Here is a 23,989-nt window from a genome sequence, read left to right on the forward strand (position 1 = left end):
CTCCAAGTTCTGGCTCTCCTTCTGAGGCTTGGTTGAACAAAATATAAGTATAGATTTCATTCTAATATTCTTCATTTTAGATAATCTCTTCATTTCAGCCTAATTGTTAATCTGACTCAGATCCCCTACCTCTTGATGCCCATCTAGAATTCAGTCCCACTCATCTCATATCTCCCTGCTGAGCTCCTTCCTTCACACAAGTCCTGGCTGAAGAAATTGTTGAGCCTTGGATTAGCCACACACACAGGTCATGTCATTGTCATGGACCACACGTACAGGATGGGAGGAAGAACACTGTGCATACTCAAGCCAAAATTAACCTGAGCTCAGAATAAACAAGGATGCAAATCCAGACAGTGGCACAGAGACAGGATGTGTTTTCAAACACATACTCCTTTGATTCTGGTCCTTCTCTCACAACTTTTCTGTGATTTCTTACACGGACACTTGTGCACATGTGCACACTTAACCTGTTCTGGTTGTACTGCCCCTGTAGGCAAGCAAAGTGGGAAACAAGAAGGCTGTGCCGTTTCTTGTCCTTCACCTTTCTGGAACCTCTGATGGGAGTGAGACTTCTGCTCCCCTCTATATCCACCCCCAGGCAGCACAGCCATCAGTGGGTAATACTGGTAATACCTTAAAGGCTTTTCCAATTGGAATTTCACCAGATTTCTCTGTACCTGAATCACTACTTCAGAGGGACTTTCCAGACTCTGAAAGACTTTTTCTTCTGACCATTCTGTGCAGCAATTTTTTATTTACTTGAACTTTGTACCAAACATTGCTTAAGAGGGACAACCCTCATTAAATGTTACTGCCCACTGTACCTGAAACCACAGACTGAGTCCTTGCCTGGTCTGTGCTAAGCTTTTCCACAAATACAAACAACTGAAGATAGATACAAATGTGATTTAAACTTTTGGCCTAGTCCTGCTCCTAGGGGTTTTGATAGAAATATGTACACTGAATTTAACAGTATCAAGGTGGGAACCATACCTGTTTTGCATTGCCTTTTTATAGGTAAATATTTTAGTAGGAAGCTAAAGACAATCAGAATTACTTCTGATTGCAGTGTTCTGACTCACAAGCCAAATCTTAGTATTAATCAGAAGCAGTCTCACATGGACTTGCAGGCTAAAAATCATGCATGGTGCAGGCTTAAAAGAACGTTTTCAGTGACAGCAACTGTATGAACAGTTATTTTCTATTAAATGTTGTAATGAAACTTAGATGTAGCTTTATTTGAAATATAAATGCATCACTAAATTGTGCATTTTATTTCTAATAAATTATTCTGAAACACGAGAGACCAGGCTGATTTTCTATTGGTTTGCACCTTCTTGTTGCAATGCAGACCAAAGAAATATTAATTAGTAATTAATATTTTGTGAATATTTTATTATATAGGTGTATGCTGCTGAACAATCAGACACATCAAATAAATTAAAGGTGTGACATGATGCAATGACATAATTGCAAAAAAATTAATTTAGAGTACTACTGTGCACACTATTTTATTCAGAAGGACTGAGTACTAAACCAGCTAATATTCACTTTGTTTAGCATGACAATTATTTGTTTGCATTGTCTTTATGCATTGAGATATAGAGATTTAATTTTTTCAAGTGATTTGCCACAAATTTTCTTCTCAAGCATTAATCAAGAAAAGGAGTACCTATATTTGGGCTCTTCAAAATTAAATCTGTGACCTGACCCCTGATGCCATTTGCACTTTATGCTAATCTAGAGGTGCTAAGGAGTCAAAGTGGACTAACAGAATGGACATGGCCACAGATGACTTAGAATAACCAAGATTTTGATTCACGAGCAGGGATGGTTTAACTTTGGACAGCTGCCTTGATTTTCAGTGTGTCTATCCATTCTCCTTTTACCCACTGGTTCCTTAGGGAGGGCTCAGTTGCTTTTATAGCCACAGGTTTTTACAGCTGCAGGGACTATAGCTGTAAACTAAACAAGAACTGGTATCAATTTATTTTAATAAACTGGTCTATCAACTAGCACTTCGAGAACTGCTTCTGTTTCACAGGTAGCAGAGCTGTCCCCCCTGGGCAGGCAAGGGAAATGCTCAGAGAAGTGCAAGATCAAGAGCAGAGGAAATTATTCCAACCACCCCAAGGCAAGCCATCTTTGCTGATGAATCAGTCTTCAACATCATATCCTGGTTTTAATGCATAGCATCTTCATACCACACTATGTAAAGGGATTAGAAATTGTAAGTGTCCAGAGGCAAAATTGTCCAGTCATGCCTTTGCTAACAGGTCAAGCTGCAAATCCTGTTTAACATAGAAAGTTCAGAAAAAAAGTGTTTGGAGCTGTTTAGAGGACACTTTATACATATTTGCAAAATGAAATTTTGTATTTAAACAGATACCATGAGCTCACTTGAGATCTGATGCGAATGGCACACACCCTGAAAATTATGTCCTCAAGCAGAGATGTTCTGTTTAACTTGTGTTGTATTTCCACTATTTTTAACAGCAGTGCTAATAGTAATGATGTCCTCTAGAATTCTTAAGAACACCACACCAAGTAATGTTGAAGTGAAAACTACAATTGATTAAATCCATGCTTTTAGTTCTCCAAGCAACTTCAACAATATCAGGTACTTTGTGGTCCCTAGTAGAATGAAATACACTAAAATAACAAAAATTAAACAAACCAATTCTGGAGTTAACAAGTACAGATAAAGATTCAATTTACCTCATACACATGCAAAAAAAAGACAACCATTGCCAGAAGATCTACATACTCTGGCTTCAAACGTGAAGCTGAAAGAATGCAGATTTTTATAAAAAAGGTTGAGCTTGAATTTTTTTAAATTTAGAGATGTCCAGAACAGAAAAGCATGATGAGATGTTTTAGAATCATCTTGTATTTGATAGATATTCGACAGATTAGCAGTCTTCCATTCAACTTGTCATTCCTTAGGAAATCTTAGCAGACTAGTTATTTTAAATGTTAAGCTCACAATATATTTCTTTTGCTCACACATGGTGTGTAATATAGAATTTGTAACTAATCTGTAGCTATAATTAGTATTATTATAGATTAATATAATTGATCTAAACTGTAATTAATACATCATATATCACATAAAATCCATTGCTCTGGAAGTAGAGGGGGCAGGGTTTTTAATTTACACTGTAAAGAGCCTTTATCAATATAGAATATCTCTCAGATAGATACAGACTTGTGAAGTTTTACCTTTTGTTCAACTTTTATATAGGAATTGAGCCTATATATTTTTAAATCTGAGATAAAATAGTAAACAATTAATAAACATCTGTTGAAGGAGGTCAAAAGAAAATTATTATTGAGGAGGTTAATTTCTGACATGAAATATACAATTAATATTGAAAATTTTAGTGGGCTCTATGCCATTACCTTTAATCAGAGTTTAAGTTCAGATTTTCATAGAGAAATATACCTTCAGAAGGCAAGTGTCTCTCTTTCCTCTGAAATCTGTCTTAGGGTTACATTAATTAATTTCTAAAGACACCCACCTCTTTCCATTGAATAGAAAGAAAGTCTGAAAAATTAGCACGGACATGTCACCTTATTTTTATATTACTGAGAACATGGATCCTGCTAGTGATGCTGTTTCAGATTTAAATCCTTCTTCTTACTGTATACTTTGGCTAAGCACTTAGATTTGTAACTTTACATTCATAATTAATCCCAGGTCTATACAACAATCTACCTTGACAGATTACTTACATTCCAGTACAGCACAGATTCCACAAAAAATGCTTTGCTAGAACATTTTGTCAAAGTCTTTTATTATTTGTTACAGTATAAGAGATGTTTTTTAGATCAGTAAAAGTTCCTCTTGTGCTGGTGTGTTTATTGCTATGAGAATAGTAACAGTTTTGTTTTCAGAGGAAATATGACCTTCTGGAAAATGCTGAAATTTGGAAGAATTAAAGCTGACAGAGGAAGAATTCCTATCAAATGGAAGGAATTTGTATACCACCTTTAAAAGAAGTCTTATTATAGGACAACTTAATTGAATTTGATTAGAGAATGTTTTTTAGCTGTTGGAGATATCTGGAAGATTGTTTGGATTTTCCAAAGTGATTTTTGGATACAAGAATTGAGTAATCACATGGTATGATTTGCTGTGGTCTCTCAAGCAAATTTGGTTAATAGTCTGTGCCATTTATTCCTGTGACGTGCACAACAAAAAGTGATTAATTAATTATCTGTGCAAATCACTTCAGTCATTATTTGAGTCTTAGTAATTCTGTCAGAAATGTAGTTTCCCATCAATCTTTATTGCTTGTCAAATGGTTAAATGTTCAATCTATGCTAAGGTGTTTTTTTTTAATGAATCTCAGCAAATTAGTTAATAATTGTTGGATTTTCATCAATTACATATTTTGACTCCAGTGAATTGAATGCAATTAAGTTACAAATGATGGTAATTATCTGGTGCAAAGATTGATCTATGAGATACAAACTACTTCATTGACACTGACAAGGTACAGTTGGTAGAGACAGAGAATTTCTATTGTGTTTGATATAATACAAAAGCCTAACTCTAGCTTGTGGTAATAAAATTTATTTTTCAGTAAGATATTCTATTACAAATATAAAGACCTATATTTTAATTTGAAAATTTATATATTTGAAAGTTCGTTTTTTCCTACTCTGTGATCTTTTGAAAACTGTATGTAGTCTAAGAAACTGAACTCATTATACACATAGTCTCTTATTATTAACATTTCTGTTTATCAACAGAACTGTCCTTAGGTCTCACATTTCTGTTTCATAGACTAATATTTTTATCAAGCTTATAGCTGTAAGCCATAAACAGGTAAAACTCTGGGTGGTACCACTGAATTATTAGTATAAAAGCACTAATTTAATTTTTAATTATATTGCATATAAAAACTGTCAAAGAAAGCACAGAGACAGTTTTCTCAGTAATTTCTATTTTATAAGTATGTATATTGTAAATATTAAGACTACAGCCTGTAGCTGTCTCTTGCTAATATGAACCATAAGTAATTATATTGAGGTCAAGTTCATAGAGGAAACTTCACCTGAAATTGAACAAAGAAGCAGTTTTAACTAGAATTTACCTGCCAAAATTTAGAAAGAAATTCACAAACTCTCACAAAGTAATTGAGTAATTTCAGGTTCATTTGATATAGCCCTAGATGTCGATGGGACTGTATGTTTAGTATGGGCTTTAAGTGTAGTTTGTATTATTTGATTTGGTATCAGCTGTAAGGTTTTGATTTGATAACTCAGATCTTCATTAGGTGTTTTTTTCTGAAACACATTTTATCTAAAATAATTTGAAGCTTTATTTTTTCTCATTCTGTGGGTTCAGTTCTCTGACTAGGAACACAGATCTTCACATTAACAAGCTGCTTATAATTGCACAGCAGCATTTTTAAAGGGTGTTTAAAGAGTAAAATCAATACCTCAGCTTGACACCATTTCCTGGGACTCTCCTGGCTGAGGGCATCTCTTAGCTGTCAGATCTACTTCAAGCATGATGTGAAAATGAGGAATAGGCTGCTGCAAGCTCCAGCCAGGCAGAGTTGGGGTTAGCTGAGAAGCAGTGCTGCCTGTCCTGGCCTCTGCTCGTGCCCATGCTTTGTTACCATCCACACACATATTCAGAACACTGCAGGCAGAGGGTCTTTACCAGGTGGGGAACAGGGATCATCACAATGTTGTGAGTAGGTGGCTATGCCTGATGGCAACAGGATGAACCCCAGAATGGGCAACAAAAAAATGAAGAAACACCATTAGCAATAATGAATGTTCTCAGCTGTCTCTTGGCTAAAGGAAGCACTTAAGGAGCAAAGTGAGGAGCTGTTTAATCTTTGTGGGGCTGCTGTTATGTGGCAGAAATTTGAGTTCAGTAAAAACAAAAACAATGTGCTGTAGGTGTGAATCACAGCAAGGTAAAAATGTGGTCAAATAAATACAGTATTTTCACAAGTCATAAACAACTTCTATTGCTGAAAAGAATATATTACATATAGATGATTCTAGTTGAGTTACTTCAGTTTCTTCAACAGTAAATAACCAAAGAATTGCATCACTGCAGTTGTCATTGAAATGAATTTCTGGTTTGATTGTTTGTCTAAAATTAGAAATTTCACAGGTACCATTATGCACTGGAAATGTGCTTTGTATTTTGTGTCCCATGAAGCATATTTAAGAATGAATTCTCCTCTCAGATCCTTCCCTATACATTAAGACGGTTTCTGGAATTTCATATTTTCAACTACATAACCTCACAAAGTTTGATCTATCAAAATTTATTGTCTTTTATACACTGGAACTTTTGGGATGAAAGCAGCACTTGCCATACTGCAATAGTTCATAAACTGCCATTCTTTTCAGTATAAACTCATTTTCTAGGGGTTTATAACTCAGCTGTGAAACCTGCTGCAGACTGAAACATGAGAAGCGAGATGCCATCTGAGCAGCCCTTCTTTAAACTGGAATTGGTCTTAAATCCCTTTAATGGATTTTATCATGGAAAAGAAAAAAAATGTTTTGTAGGTTTTAGGTACATTAATTGAAGTCTCATATAATTCAATTAAGAACTTCATTAAGAACTTTGAAATAGATAAGCTGCTCACTCATGCTTTGAATTGACATTTATAAATGCAGTATAAAATGAATTTCAGACTATAACACTGTTTTGATAAATTCCAGAGTAGGAGATTTGTCTAGGGCTTTACGTGTTTGAAAAAGAGAAAAAAAAATTTATTCCATTAAGTTTTCTGGTGGTTTAAACTAATCCAGAAGTTCATTCTTTTTCCTGACTAAATGCAAATATATTTTCAGTTTTAACACTGGTGGTTATATAGTCATAAAACACAAGAACAAAAATAGGTGTACTCTTCTTTTTTCCAGTTCTTAAAACTTTCCAGAGAACATTTGCCAACAGGGTGACTAGTGATATGATGTTACAAGGGGAAAATGATTGTGTATATTCCTTATAATTATTATACACTCCCCAAGGCCAGACAAAATCTGTGACTGCAAGACAGTAATAAAAATGCCCACAAGTTCAGGCAGGGAAATGGTGACTTCAGACTGTGTTATTCAGAAGCTACTATGGGAAATCCCACAACACTTGGCCAGATGCATTAACTTAAAAAGATTTAAAAAAATATAATTAGAGAAAGCATCTGACTGGATGCGAGCTCCATGCACTGTTAACTCCCCATTCCTAAAGGCATTACCTCCACAAAGATCTGCCTTTGCTGCAGGTCTCTAAAAAGCCTCTTTATGTGAGCAAAACAAATTAGCCCCAACAAAGACCATCCTCAAGTTTTTTTGTTTTTTTGTTTTTTTTAACTTAAGAAAACAACATAGCAAACTCATTCTGCTATGTCTATGTGTGTTTTCTATATTTTCATCTATATCCTTTTTTAGGTAATTTTGAGTTTCATAGATTTGGTGAGGCTTCATTAAGTTTGATTTAGTCTGGCCTTTAGGTGACTGGCTAAATCACTGTCAATTTACTCTGAATATTGAACACCCTGGATCTGAAATTAGGGGGATGTTAATTAGCTGTAATTGGTCACGGAGATGGCAGGAAATTTTGAACGCTCTATTAGCCCATTAGCAAATATGGATTCCTGGGCCATCAATTTTAAGGGCTAAAATAATCTTAAATTACTGAGTTACATTTACCAATTAAAACGTATAATCCAGTTATGTGTACAAGAAATGCATGAAATACATTCATGAATTATGAAGTTAAGAAGGCGTGTTTTCCAACACAAAGGATGGAAGCAATTAACTGTTGCAAAGCACACATAAAACCAAAATTATTTTTCTTCATTTCTGAAAATATTGAAAATATGTGAGATCCTTCAATGTGATCTACTATTTATTCTGTATTCATACACACTGTGTAATGCATAAGATTTTTAATTTCTTCTCTCAAGCTTTTGTAATGCATGTCACCTTCATACCAAGTTAGAAAAATTTCAGTCATGTTCATAGTTGTACAATACAGCACGATAGGAATGCAAGCTTTCATTTGATTCCTCAAAGGAATGAGCATAATGCACTAAAGCACAACACTGCAAAATTTAATTTCCTTCTTCTGGGTGGATAGAACAGGGATGAAACTTTCAGTACAGATCTAATTCTTGTCTCATATTTTCTCCAAATCCACTGCTAAAGGTAAAGCTGATTTGCAGATTCTATCCCTGTCCTGAACAAACTGACACATAACCACCCAGGAAGCAAAGCTTTACACATGTAACCTGTGATATGGGCTCTCCCTTTTATAATAGATCATAGCCAGCACCTCCTGAATAATATAGAGTGCTATAGAATTTACAGATATGTAAAATTATGCAAAACTGTATCTTAAATCTTTCTGTAGCTTGAATTCATGTAATCTAACTTCACTTGCCTAAACCCTAAATGTTAACCTCCCTCAACCTCCCTCATTCTATAAGCTACTTTACAAATGCTGAATGAAGAGCATTTAAAGAAAAAAGACAATTTAGCACATCTACTTTAGGATGAAACTAAACATCTCCCTTTCATATCATTCTGGGACAAATTTCATCTTATATAAATTGCCAAAATTTCGCACACTTCATAGTTTACTTCCAAAAAAATATGAAACCATGGCAATCAAGAGGCAAAGCCTAAGGCCTGGCACTCTAATCACAGAGGGTGGTGTGAAGTTCATACTGATAAATTAAAAGAATATATAAGAGCTAAAATACATATACTGATAATTTATGTCTTTTGGAATTATTTGCCTTTCAGATAATGAGAGCAAATATGTTAATCATTGAAGGAAGAGAATGCTCAGGTTCAAGTTTAAAGTGTTTCCTACTCAGCTCATATGTATTCTTTTTATTGGGCTCCATGAATCTCTGTGTACTCTAGGCAACTCATAATCTAGGGCATTGCACTTCCTATATTTTCCAGAGGTTAGCAGCTCTGTAGTGTAATCAGGGGGGAAAATTCCATGTCTATTCCTCAGCCACACAGTTCCCTGACTGGTTTAGCAGGTCAGCCTGCTCCTGCTGTCTGCTGCACTGACTCCTGTGCGGTGCAGTCACTGCTGCAGCTCTGCTGTGGAGATGGTCATTTCTGGCACAGAAATGTAGTCAAAGTCCCTCTGGGAGCCCATAGATCAGAATCCTCTTCCTCAGCTTCCTAACTGTCCTTCAAAAATCTGCAGGCTGCTCCTCAGTCACCCTCCTGTCTCCTCTAGGCTGAGTTCAGCTCTCTCAGCCTGCCTCATTCACATGCTGTGCATACGTTCTGAATTTGAACTTCATGGAACTTCAGGTAGAGAAACTGGAAAAAAATTGAATGCACTGGCTTATGAAAGGCAAGTGTTCTTTGAGGAAAAATACACTGAATTTTCTCTGGTTTATGGATTTTAAAAGCACGCAGCTGAATATAATTAGCATTTTTCATTTTCATTTGAAAACTAGGAAATTAATTTTAATCATGCTTGCAAAACTAAATTCACAGTCCTGAATATAACTATTTGCTCTTTTTATGTAGGTCTGCTTTTTCAAAGAACAATATCAAACCCAAGGCAAAAAAATTACTAGGTTTTAGATTTAAAGAGACATTTAGAAATATGCTTCAAATTCTACTTTCTATGTGAAAAGAAGGCATTACTTCCACTTTAGGCAAACTGTCCAAAAGTGAAAATCATTCTTGTGTCACTTATGCCAGCTATGTGATTCTATGTAAAATCTTTGGCTATGTCCATGGAATTTTGCCAAATCACCGGGTTTAACTCATAAAAAATTCAGCCAGAAATCAGGAGTGGAAACCTAAGGGTTATGATAACAGCTATGCAACTATCCTTATATATATGTAAATACAAAAAACAGTATAATAAATCCTGGTCTAAAGAAGTACAGCAGTTCCTTCTCTTAATGTTTGACCATCAAGACCAGATTTGAATGCTGGCTTAATTAATCACTTAGGAACAGAAATATTGCTGGGAAGGAAAATAAATAAATTCATAAACTTAAAATACTAAAGTATCATCTCTCAAGAGACCTTCACAAAATAGAAACTCACCCTGACAATTAAATTTTACATTGTTTTATTTCTACATTCTGGTCTGAAAATGTCAGTTTCCATCAGGACCTGTGAGATTTAAGCTCATTTAACCAATACAATGTGAACAGAATTCCATCTGCTTAGAAAGTTTCCTTTGGACTCTGGTAAAAATACAGATTCCTATTGCTTAGCACTACCTGAATTTTTATTGAACATGTGTGATCTGACAGCCAGTGCAGAAATTTCAGAGTTTAAAAGTTTAGTCTGAGTTATGCAGTGGTTCTTGACTTTCCATTGAAAACATAATAAGAACTTGATTAACTGATTGACTGATTGATAGATTGATTAATATTTAATATGGAAAACTAAAGCTGAATATGGCAGTTTCTTGGTTTATTCTCTGTGTTGTAGCATCAAGTGTTCCGTGTTCAAACCAAAATCTGATGCTTATTTTGGAAGGATCTCTCAAAAATAACTTTTTACTTTCCTGATACTCCGGAGATGTCCTTCTGAAAGCAAAGAGAGATGAGAAAAAAAATCCAAGAAAGTTTTGTGGTACATTTTCTCCACATTTCAAGCTCTGTGACGTCTATTGATCCAGGATTTGTTGGTTCCTTTCAAGATCTATATGTGTTTCAAAAGCTTCCTAAGTAAATCTTGAAGTCAATATTGATATATAGCAGGACAAAAAAAAATCTATGAATTTATCAGTAAACTAATAAAGTCCAGGAAATTTACTCCAAAACATCAACTCAATTTCTTTTGAATTAAAAGGCTGAAGTCCGAATTTCAATTCCTAGTTAATTATTGTGACAGATGTGTTAACTTTAGAGCTGGAGTTCTCATTTAAAGAAGATAAGGACCCTAATCATTTGTTTTCTCGTTCATATACATGTTTCCCAATTGCTAATGGCTGTTAGCCTCACAAAGGTTTTACTGCTGAAGGCTTGTTGAATACCACATAACCTGTAAAAACATAGGTAATTAATTTATTTTTCATTATATATCATTGCCAGGTAAGACATATAAATAATCTATTTCTTTCTATTTGCTGCTCTTTTTTTCTGTTCCTCAATTAGAATCAGAGTCCTTGTACCATCCACATAATTTTCATCTTTGTCCACCGTAACCAATACCTTCAACTTGTTCATTTATCTAGCCAAATCTTAAAACTAGGCCAGAGTTATTCCCTTATTGAAAACAAGGCCGTGTCTTAGCTTGTATTAAGAATCTGGTCCTCTGTACTTATGGTTTTTGAACATCAGTTTTAGGGTTAACTGTTAACATATTCATTTTTCAGGATAAGAATGAGCAACAAAATGGAGAGACTTAAATTATAAAGGTGTATGATGTGTGAACTAATGTGTTCTGACATTTCTCACAATATCTTCTCTTTTGTTAAACTCAGCAGGGACACTGTGCTGTCCCCAAGGAGGTGAGACACAGGCATATTTACATAATAGATGCTGCTTAATAAATTTTAAAATTTGAATATACAAGGAGTCATACAGAATATGTTGAGTTTTACCTGCTAAGGTTTTGTAATCCACCAAGTCAAACATTACAATAGCTACTGCTGACCAGGTAACAATCAGAGCAACAACAAGAAGCCATGCAGCTGGTGAGCTGAACGTTGTCACAAGGTCTTCTGTCACTGACTTCTTGCCCACTTTCATGGGTGACGAAGGAACGGATCCGTTCTTGCCATCGATTATCGTCGTGGTTGTAGACATGTGTCCTGGACAAACAGACAGTACAGAGGAAAATAATGTAACAACTTGGAGCCCTAAAGCCCAGAATATGAATGCTGTTTTGAAATCGTTTTGTCATCAGAATGTTTAAAATAGATATAAACGTGTTACTAAAAAAAGGGTTCTTGCACTTTCTGGAAGAAATAGTCACAACCAGGCTTTTTTTATTATACTATGACATTTTCTAGTCTGCTACAAATAGCTACAGGCCTAAGAGAGTGATTGATGAAAGCATAAAATATTATTACCCTCCAAAGGATTGTCTTGTTATAGGCTGTAGGCCAGATTCTCAGGTGATGTGATTAAGTGAACTTCCTTTGACTTTAATGGACCTAATGCATCTATGCCACGTGAGATTTGGCTGGAATTCTGCTGTGAAGGACATGTATCAGTAGAAATAGAAATGTATATACTTCATTTCATCTAACAGAAACACAAATCATTTCCACTTCCAGGATCCTTAAAAGTTGTGAATAAGATTGTAGCTGTATTTTAAATTCCTTTGTTTGTGGAATTTTTCACTTAATGAAATAATCTCTTAAGAAACAAGAGTTAGAATGTCAAAGTAGACTTAATTCCAGAAAACACAGGTTTAGTAATAAAAATAAGGAAATTGAATGCTACTTAACTCAGTAACCAGCTGACACACATTAACTATGTAATGAACAGTAACAGTAGTGACTTAACCTACTTCTTCCTGAGGTATTAAAAATACTAATTCTGGACACAAATGCTAATTCTGGACACAAACCAGAACTATGGCCACAGGAACCTAACTGTATGTGAAAATTCTCTGCTTTTTAAAATACATTTTGATAACCTAAACAAACTAGGGAGGTATTCTTTTCCATTATATACAACAACAATAGTTAAAATATTCCTTACACCAAAGTTCCAACTAGTGGAAAACTACGGTATCCCCACTTAGTTTGCAGTATCTTCTTGTATACTACAGCTGAAATCTTCAAAGATATATTGCATGTGTTCTTGGTCTGGTTAATGACCCCAAATTTCATAAACTAATTTCAGTGATTTAAGGGACCCTTGCCCACAGAGACATCTAAAATTTCGAGGAATCAGGTGGCACTTGGTTTGTGCAGATCTTTGCTTTTCACTTGTCTTCTGTCACAGTTGATACCACCTATAAAAGTTATATTTTCTGTGTGACAGAGTTGCTCTATACGAAGGTAAGCAGAAACAATTTCATTTTTGGCATAGAAAATGACAATAGGCACTGAGAAACATTTCTGGAGCTAAGGTATAGGCTGTTGAAGACTTTTCAACATTTACCATCACAACCTGTATTTAGACTCTCTCTCTGAGAATCACATTTATAATGAAGAAATAAATTTATTACTCATACATACATATATTTTTCCTTCCTATTTTACCCAAACAAATCTTCAAATCTTTATGCTGATGAATACTGGTTTTGTTCCTTTCCTGTAGAATGTTAAAATAATATTCTAAAGTGATACTGAAATGCCCTTTTATGTATCTGACAAAATCATATAAAATTGGGAAGGACGATTTTGGTGGAAGAGGTTCCTTAATTCTTAATCTGTCATACCTGTTGAGTTTTCAAATTCATACCCCAATCTCTTCTATAATTATATTTTATTTTATTTTATTTTATTTTATTTTATTTTATTTTATTTTATTTTATTTTATTTTATTTTATTTTATTATTTATTTTATTTTATTTTATATTGTATTAAGTTATTAATACATTGTATTAATGAGTAATTCCTTTAGCTCTGCCTTTTAATTTTGCTTCTGTATAAGCAAAATCTTGGTGCTGATCAGTGCCTTGCTTCAAGCCCTAAAAAACTGCTCTGCTACATAGCAAAGTTTTAAAAGCAGAAGATTGGCATATTACATGCCTTTTGTTACTTATTTGAAATTTATTCTTATTTATAGAATATTTATTCTGTGTATAAATAATATATATCTCCTAGGATAGAATCTGTACAATTTTTGAAACATATTGTGAAACCATCACTGCTTCCATTTCTTCAAACAAAAATTCTAGATCAAACAATTCACAGCAGGAGGAAAAATCTGCCAAGTGACAACTAACAATAAAGATCAACTTCCTAAGTCAAATTCAAAATTAATAGCATTTTGTAATCCTGCTGCATACAAGATGCAAGTAATTTGTGCATGTAACAGGTCATAAATGACACATTATTCATTTTTTCCCCTTGGGGATATCAGTCAGAGTTTATGATGTGTAAGAGAGAATAGAAAGGTACTGTCTCATCTTGACAAATCTGATTAGCATCACAGCATGTCTTCAAGGACATCCTAGTGGCAGATATTTGCAGTTATAATATGAACAATTAAAACTGTATGTGTTCATCCAGATACAAACTTATAATTACCAGTCAAAGGATCATTCCTCTAGGTCTGCTGATAAGTAAATATAGTTCCTAACTTTTCAAACACAGGCCACTATGTGTCATTGGTGAAGAAAATAGTAACTGATGATTTATCAATCAGAGCAATGCTGCAGAGACAGAGCTCGGGTATGCTAGAAGGTTATCTGTGGCAAGCTTTTGGCTGTTGATATAGCCAAGTCAGACTTTCCCTTTAAAAACTCAGGATGTTATACAATAAAATCACTGTCGTTGCATTCATTAAAGTGTAAGTAAACAGCTATTGATTCAAATTTGACTGGAAGTCAAGCTAGGAAAATACTGTTATAGTGCTGGAAGTTCCTGATACAGGCGCTTGCAGTGTCATTCAGGGGCCTAAGAAAGATCTCCGATGTTTTAAATGCTTTACATTATCAAAGACATCCTCACAGGACTGGCAAGCAAAATCTACAGGAAGCAACTTTGGAACTCCCTAAAAAAAAACCCAGACAGGATGTCCTAAAACAAACAGAAATTAGAATTTTATGTCCCTAGACACCTATATCAACAAAACTGGCTGGAGGATTTTATCTGATGACTCCTGAGAAAGACATTGTTTGCTGCTATGTAATCTCATGTGGGTGGATTGTATATTGATACCATCATAATTTCATGACTCTGAAATGAAGAGGCAATAACACTGAGATGATTTCTCTCTCTCCCCAAGCATTCTGTTATGGTAGTATCCAAGGTGTTACCCTCATGCTTTTCTCTGCCTGTTTCTTGCTTTTGGGTGTCTAGCTGCTCTGCTCGTTTTTGTCCACCTCCTACCAGTGCTGACTTTCCCTACAAACCTGCAGTGATGATATTTACAGAGCTAGACAACAGAGAAAAGGGGTATGTATATACAATACCTCCATCAGTTCAGCCAGCAGTGATTCTCCTTTTTCTCAGACAAGTGTCAAAGTTAGGCAGAACTTGTGCCCAAGAGATCAGCGAGGCTTCAGGTGCCCGGTGGGGGACTGAGGAAAACGGGCATTTTTGTTGCTTTGGGATCACCTGATTGAGTTCTACATTTACAGTTAGCAGAGGTAATTCACCAACAGGGTAAAATCAGATTGCTGAACTTTTATAGGTATCCTTGCAGTTCATATAACAAACATTTTCTCTCTCAAGACAAATTTCTGTGTCTGTCTTACAGCCAGCATGAATCCAAGTCAGTTTACTTTCAGTGAGCACTGCAGTGGATCAGGAGATTCATGAGCAGATCAGTTGTCCCTGCTTTGGGAGAGGCAACATCCATCACAGGAGTTGAGGGTGCAGCTGAAGGCTGCTACAATTTCAGCCATCCAATTTTAATCCACTGCCACATGTCTGCTAGAGCCTCTTGGCACTTTGGGTTGTGATTGCTATTGATTTTCAATGAGGATGGGAACTTAAAAAAGTTATATATACATTTCTATAAAAAGATTACTCCAGGGATATATACCTTTGACTGCACGTCACAATTGCTCATGCACACAGGACTATCCCATCGGGTCACAAATGTCACCTTTACATCAACAGATTGATTTGCTAAATTCCAAACAGCTTCCAAGATTCTTACTATTCCTCTGGTTTCAGAGTTGTCACTTAGAATACAATCTGAAGACCCATAAGGTCTCGTAAGTATAAATATACCTTGACAATTGGTGACAACTCTGAGGAGAATACTGTGTAACTTTCAGAGTCCAGAGTGAGCTTGTAGTCCTGACATCTTAGGTAAAATATCCATTATATTTGTGGGCTGAGGCATTTTCTCCTGAAAACTTAATAAACATAGGAGTCCATGTTTAAGGATGGATGCTTGATTTTACAGTTCAACTGCTACACCTTCTACTACTCTAGAAGAAAAATGAAACAGAAAAAACTAAGCCTCCAAAACTAACAAATAAACCCATTCCACTCAGACTCATTGAGGTGTAAAAGAGTAATTTTCTGGTGTTTTGTCACTTCATAACTATTTTATGTGTAACAATCTTATTCTGCCAATAGGACAAAAAACCTAAGTAAAATATTTAATGTGCAATCCCCTTTGAAGTCCAGGCATATTAAAAGCAGAATGTTAGTCACGATACTAAAAAAAAAGAGGTTGTTCACTTTTAAATAATAATATTGTTGCTAGGGCAATGCAGTTGGAATGTGAGAAACCTCAGTGCAGTCTGCTCTAAACTAGAGAGCTGGTAGATTTTGATTTGTCTCTTGTACTCCCCAGATGAACACTCCAGTAAACAGGCCATAGAGTATTCTGGATTCAGGTCATTAATGGCTCCTGTTTGACCTATTCCACTTCACTCAGAATATTTAAATACTAATTAAGGAAGCAGGAAAGAGAAAAAATGGCTGTATAAATTGACACTGTATGTTAAGCACCAGCTCAAGCCCTGGGCTTTAACCTGGTGACCTTTTCATTCCACCACTGTTGCGATCAGGCAGGCAGGAGGCTCAGCCTGCAGGAAATAGGGGACCGCAGGGAGAAGAGGACAAGGGATTAGAACCCTTCAGTGAAGAGCTGGGCAATGGATATAAAATAATCTACTGCATTTTTTTTTGAAGCTCAGCACATCACCTGTAGTGAGTCCACAGACCTGCAGGCATCACAATAATCACTCTTTCCTCATGCAGAGAAAATGATTTCTACCACAAGAAAGGATTACACCTACACTTGTTGTTCAGGTGATACTTATGCCTGACTGTGACATCCTCCTGTTTCAATCTCTCTGCTAGAGTTTCTTCTTCTTTGGCTTAAATGAACACAAAGGAAAAGACAGAATTAATTCTGTGGTCAATAACTAGTACCTTACAATAAAATATTAGTAATTATATTTTTCTCTGAAGCAACCTAATGACTTTTTTCATTCTTTTTGACTTGTTTATATATTTATGTGAAAACAAAATGCTGAGCAGAGAGAGGAGAGGCCCTTATGACCCACTGTATGCTCTGAGCAGAGAGCCTCTATCATCTTATCTGGCCAGCACCAGGGACCAAAAATGCAGATACTGGACAACTACCAACAGAGCGCAGAATATTTCAGAGAAGAAAGAGGAAGAGCACTGCAGCTGGTCAAAATCTTTTGATGTCCTCCAAATACTGCTGAAGGATGCAATTAAAGAAGATTACAAACCACTTTTTGGGGAAGATCTGTAGCCCTGGCAAACTTCGGTAGGTTAGAAACTCAGCTAGATTCACTAACATGGATCATGATTTCCATTGGACATACATGGAAACATATAGGTAAGACTTTTTCTAATGCAGAGAAGGAGATAGAAACAGGGAGAGAACTTAAATAGGCAAATTCAGCTTCTCTTTGAAAACTCCTTTCTCTCACTGTTTTCTGCAACAGATTGTGAGTAGGACAAGGATCCACAGTGCAGCCCAAAAATGGGTGATGGGCAGCTAGTATAGGACTTCTGACTATGGACAAGCTTCTAAAAGCTTTTGAGCAGGAATGTGAAAATTTTAAGGAAAGCTACTTTATTTAGAGATGCAGCAAAAATTGTCTCTTTGCTTGACTGGCATTCAGCAATCTCTTCTCTTTGTATCGAATTATATCCCCATATAAATGAATGAATGAATGAATACCACTGGAATACCTAAACGGAAAAATAAATAAATGGAGTTTCACAGCTAATGCCAGAATTTACTTTTAAATTCATCACACAATTACTGGAAAAAAAAAAAAAAAAAAAAAAAAAAAAAGAGGAAAACCTCTCAACACTTATCATGTGTATATTCACAACTTCTCAGACTTTAAGGTAGTGTTTCTGCAGACTAGAGGTTTAGAAAGCTGTGTCTGGGACTCTATATGAGAGAACATAAGCAGATTTATCAGTGACTGATAGTTATAAAAATGTAATAATCTTTATGAAATGTGGAAAACAGGGCTGAAGATTATGCAGCCACCAATTCTACATGACAAAAGAAATAGAATAGGGGTTATGGAATATGGAGAAGATGGTGTATGAAAATTAGCTGAATGATTGGATTCAGAAAAGGCACTTATAATTATTATGGTGGTTGGTGCTGTGTACGTTTTTAATTTCCTTTTCTGTTATTATATCTGTATTGGTTTTATCTTTGATCAATACAGAACATCTGATAATTTAAAGAAGGAGATAGAATTAATCTTTCTATTCATTGTCCAAGAAATTATGTACACCAATCTTTTCATTTCATTGATTTCAATAAGCAGCTTTTAGAAGAAAAGATACATTCCATCAAGCCATTTCATTAACAAGTCCAAAAAAACTGTGTTCTTCATATAGTATTAGTAAATAATACTAATAACACACTGCTATGGGGTGAAAACCAGAAACTATTAATGCTGTATACTAACATGTGACATATATTTTGGGATTGTAATAATTGCAGTTGCTTAGGGTGCTGTGGTGGGTTGACCCTAGCTGGATGCTCACTAAAGCTGCAATACTCCTCTCCTTCCCTCGACAGGGGATAGAAAAAGGAAAAACTGAGATAGAAACATGAAGAAATCAGGCTCCTGCTATCACCACAGACAAAGCAGATTTGACTTAGGGAAATTAGTTGAATCAATTGGAATAGGTAATTAGAAATATTATCTAAATCTTTCAAACACTCTCTTAATTTCACTTCAGATTTTTCTACTCCTCCCTGCAGAGCTGCAGGGGAAGAGGGAATGTGGGTTGTGGTCAGTCAGTTTATTACATGCTGCATCTGCCACATTTTTTCCTCAAGGGGGGGATGCAGTCCATGGAGTCTGTCCCATAGGAGACAATCCTCCATGAACTCCTCCAACCTGAGGCCTTCCCATGGGCTGCGGTTCTTCACAAACTGCTCCAGGGTGGGTCCCTTCTCTAGGGTGCAGTCCTTCCAGAAAAGGCTGCTCCAACATTGATTCCCCAGAGGGTTGCATGTCTGCCAGGAGCCTGCTCCAGCATGGGCTTCCCATGGGCTCACAGCCTCCTGTGGGCACACACCTGCTCAGGTGTGGAGTTCTCCAGGGGCTGCAGATGGATATCTGCTGCCCTGTAGGACTGCAGGGAGCCAGCCTGCCCTACCATGGGCTGTACCTTGGGCAGCAGGTGCCTGGGGCACCTTCTACTTCATTGATCTTGGGATCTGCAGTGCTGTTCCTTTTACTTATTCTCTCTCCTCTCTCTGGCTGAATTTTTTTTCCTCCCCTTCCTGTCTTTTATCTCAGAGGTGATACTCTCATCATGATGCAATCAGTCTTTGCCAGTGGTAGGTCCATCTTGGGGACTTAAGATATTGGGTCTGTCAAACACAGAGAAAGCTTCTGGTAAGTCCATCCAGGAACCACCTCTGTAATCTCCCCCACTACCAAAATCTTTCCATGAAACCCAGTACAGATACACAACCCAGTACACTACCATGGGCTAAGTGGAAAAAAAGTGAAGGATCTCAGAAGAAAATAAGTGGTACTAACTAGAAAACCTCCATAGCTGTATGATCACAAAATTACTTTCCAGTGATGTAAAACCAGGTTGCAGTAGGGACTGGACAACTACATGTAATGAAAAAGGACTTTTGAATATGAAGATATAATCTCTGACTCAGGAATTTTCTTTATTTCATATCCCTGAATGCTGAGCAAGTATATTTGCAGGGCAGAGTCTAAGCATTTAATGCCTGAACTTAAAACTTTTTCCTCAGCCAGTGGCTCCTGAAAAAGACAAGATACTTTCAAACCTTCATTTTTCATTGTCTAAAATTATTTCAATGCATGCATCTGATTTTTTTTCCCCCTGAGGACAGTTGCAAAGATTGTCTTAAAAATACTTTTGTTTATATAAAAGATTGGTTGTACCTCATGTAAGTTGACAAATGTGGTTAACTCCTTGCCATGCAGATTCAAATTATGTATTTGAACCTTTACTGTACAAAAGGAGTCAAAATTCCCTGAAGACAATCTGGACTTCACCTCCCTACTGATCAAGGAGAGAAATTCAAGCAGTAGCAATAGAGGATGGTTTGTCTAGAAAATCCCAGAGAATGGAATGGGGTAGTAGGGAAGAAAGGGAGGCAGAGATTGGAAAGCACACCTGGGAAAATCAATTTGCTCTACCAACCAGTGTAACTGATAAAAAAATCATCAGAAGATTTTGGAAAAGAATAAGTATACATGACTGCAAAAAGGTCTCTTTGCTACAATCAGATTTCCCTTGCAGAAGAGAAAATTTCTTTTACAGGCATGCATCACTGGGTCCTGTTGAGGAAGTATTAATACTAGCTTGTTCTGGAATAGGCCAAGGTATGAAATGTATAATTAGATAAATTACATATGAAGAATCTACCTATTTGTGCAGATGTCTTGAAGCAATCTGAGAACTTCAAGGAGGGGAAGTGAAAACCAGTTTCAGTCAGACCTAAACTACACTGTGCTTTAAAATACAATCAGCAGTAAAATAAGTTCACTCCCTCTCAGCTGATATACTTCTAACCTTTGGCTTCAGAGTGCCTGTTAGGTCAGCAGGTATCTGAAGGATTTAGGTGCCCATATCCCACTGAAAGTTTATAAAAGATGAGTCTTAAATCACATTAAAAGTTGAACTTCAGATTTTATAAAATCAAAGCTGGAGAATGTGCAGTTGAAAAGACAAGAGAAATATCATTTGCTGCAGTTTAAACTAGATACTAAGATATGGAAAAGGGACACTGAGCCGCTTCCTTTGCAAAAGGCACCAGATTTCACCTTTTCACATTCTGAAAGTTAGAAATTTACATTTTTCTCTTTTAAGTATCTCTTCAGTTTGATATGTTTCTTACATTGTCTTAGAAATGTGATTTTTTAAAAAATCAAATGATTCATTTCCAGCTTCTCGGTATGCAGATGAGATGAGAATGCAACTGAACACTCAATCCTAAAATAGCAGCAGCCTAAAAAATCCATTATTTGTTTGGTCCCACATCTGAATTTTTTTATTGATCAGTTGTAATACTTTCTTTTCTTTGGAAATAAATTGGTGCTCTGAAACAGTAAAAAGTTTTTCTTTCCCGTTCATCCTAGCAATCTGACATTTCAGAAAGAGATGCCAAAGGGATATTTAGACACACTTCTCAGTTGATATAAGCTGAGAGGTACATCTTATCTTTTAAAATGTCAGAATGAAAGTTGGAGAAAAACGATTGCCATTTATCTCTAAATAGCAGTAGAGCTTATGAAGCAAGAGCACTGTGTGCAGTCCCCTTGTTATTAGATTTTGGAAACTCAGCTCCACACACCCTTGAAACATTCATAAAGGATTAGAAAAAAATATTAACTTAATTTTTATTGTTGCAAAACAATTAATCTGTTCTCATCTGTAAAATGATGATAGTCCTGATAAATAATGAAATGCAAATGCAATTCCAGATCTGAGCTTCCGCTGAAGGAACTACGATTTTCTCTCAAATAAGTGTATTGATGAATGGCTGATTATTTTTATTCCAAGCTAACATGACCATGAAGGTTGGACCAATTTTATATGTCTTAATGGACTGGCATCTACAGATTCTGAAAACAAAAGTAGTTCTAACAATAATTTACTATACTCTCTGCAAGTTATGGTGCAAGTCTGACAAGTCTTCCATACAGAGCTACCCAGTCACTATAGCACTAAAATATGGAGTTCACCACATGCATGACTTGAATGTATATACTCATAAGTCATATTGAAGAAACTTGGTTGCAGGTCATTTACCAGAGACAGAAGATAAAGGTATTTTTTGGCAAACTACAGAAATTGCAATACTAAGTTATGCAGTACAAACACACACACACACACTTATATATATATATAGAGAGAGAGAGAGAGAGAACTTTGTTAAAAATTGGAGTAAAAAATTCTCATCTGACAGAAGGAGAAAACTAAAATAAGTGCTTGTGGCAAGTTAACCATCTATGTCACTGTTAGATCTCACCTGTAAATGGCAATTTGCAGCTAACTACATTATAGATCATCCTGTCTGTGAGAGAGAAAACTGAAAGCAAGCTGCTGAAGAAAACCTATGTGCCTTACAAAATAGTATACCAAATTTCCCAAGAGACGGTAGTTAGCTGTAGGAAACAGATGAACCAAGGTCTATCTTCTGTCAAGAAGTTATTTTTGAATAAATACGGGAGTACTCCATGTGTAAACTTACAGAATAGCTAAAGGCAAGCCCACTACAAAGGCATCTAAAATACTAGGGAAATTAGGTTTTCTGAAACTTGCTTTTAATGTGTTTTTCCTATCAAAATATAAACCCAAAATTATTTCTGATACAGTCTTTTTATTCAGTGTGTTCCCATAAGAAAAAAATTCTAGGAAGCAGTGGCAATCATTATAGAAACAGCTCATCTGCAGGCTTTGGGTTTTTATTTTCTTCTGTTTTTGGTCTGAAAGAATGCTTTGGAAATTATCCTTTCAATTTTAAGGCACAAGAGGGATCTTAAACTGATACAGATGAATAGAATTCAGTGTTTAGTAAAAATTAATTATATGTTTCATAATTTTCTTTTTGCAATAATAGTTCCCAAAATTGTAATTTGAAGTGGAAGTTTATCCTTGATAGGCTAAATTAATAACAACTTTAATCTCTAATCTTTACTTGGAAAAAGGCATGATCTCTAAGGGCAGCTGAGACATGCAGGATATGAGAACAGTTGATCTTTGTTGAGGGTTCATATTCACAACACACCTGTCATTTAACATATATTCTGCAATTCTCAAGAGCTGAGAAATCCTTACACTATTTTACAAAGATTTCTTTAATACAGTCTTGTGCCAGATGATCACATCTTACAAGAAATCTTTATTTCCAATCAATATTAAGTAATCTTGGAAAATGGGATATTTTTGAGACTGTTGAGACGAATTCCTGAATCAGCTACCATAATTTAACCATATCTTAATCACTTTTATTCAGGATTATACTCTGACCAAGTTTTGGAACTTGGTGTGAAAAACTTTTCAATTTAAGTTTGATGAGAAAAATTAGTACATAATATCCACACATAGGTACAGAGCCCTGGATACCTTTTCTCTTTTTCTCCCTGGGCAGGTGTTTTTGTGGAACCTCATGTACACAGTGAAAAAACAAAGAAGATTTAAGATTCTTTGAAGGCTACCTGAAGAAAAACCAAAGTTTCTTCAGTAACTGTATCCATTCTCTGTATCCTTCCTCCTGCCAGCCCAAATCAATCAACACCTGTCTGCAGAATGAGATGATGACTAGGTTTTATTTGTTAGCAAGACCTGAGTTTTAGCCACGAGTAAATTAACAACAAATGAGTCTGTTAATGCATGTACCCATACTTAAGTCCAGAGAACATATGATATTGCTAATTTTCAGTGTTTTAAAATTGTTTTATTTTAAAAATTTATCTATGCAGACTATATCTATAATATTTCTTCACCCTTCTTATGTTACGCTTCTAAACACATAACACAAACCCAGAATAATGCATTATTATAGGCTTATGTGTTTGTTAAATATGTGAAGTAAAATATTCTTGTCTACTGAGAGACATTTTTGTAAAATTATTTTGTTATAAGGTTCCAAATTCTAGAATAGAAATTCAAACTACACACTCTTAGGCAGAGCACAGAATCAGAAAATCCTTTAGGTTGGAAAAGACCTTTAAGATTATCCAGAGCCCAGCTGTTAACTCCAAGCACTGCCAGGGCCATCACTAGACTATGTTCCCCAGTGCCACATCTTTAAAGACCTCCACCATTCCTCTGGGCAGCCTGTTCCAATACATAAGCCCTCTTGCCATGAAGAAATTTTTTCTTAATACCCAAACTAAACCTCATCTGGCAACA

At 35.7% G+C, this 23,989-nt stretch overlaps 1 protein-coding gene across 19 annotated transcripts in view; it reads right to left on the bottom strand.

The window, feature by feature from the left end:
* Positions 1–23,989, bottom strand: part of TRDN (triadin) — a 228,971-nt gene that overhangs the window by 181,569 nt on the left and 23,413 nt on the right. For 15 of the 19 annotated variants that reach the window (XM_056487098.1, XM_056487095.1, XM_056487091.1 and 12 more), the window contains exons 2-3: positions 11,585–11,794; positions 5,681–5,728 (exon numbers count right to left, since the gene is read on the bottom strand). In XM_056487098.1, coding sequence (XP_056343073.1) covers positions 5,681–5,728; positions 11,585–11,794 — 258 coding nt within the window. The remainder of the gene's footprint in view (positions 1–5,680; positions 5,729–11,584; positions 11,795–23,989) is intronic. The other 4 variants (XM_056487101.1, XM_056487093.1, XM_056487099.1 and 1 more) reach the window with 1 other exon arrangement.

The sequence above is a fragment of the Oenanthe melanoleuca genome, chromosome 3 (assembly GCF_029582105.1).
Source record: "Oenanthe melanoleuca isolate GR-GAL-2019-014 chromosome 3, OMel1.0, whole genome shotgun sequence".
NCBI lineage: Eukaryota > Metazoa > Chordata > Aves > Passeriformes > Muscicapidae > Oenanthe > Oenanthe melanoleuca.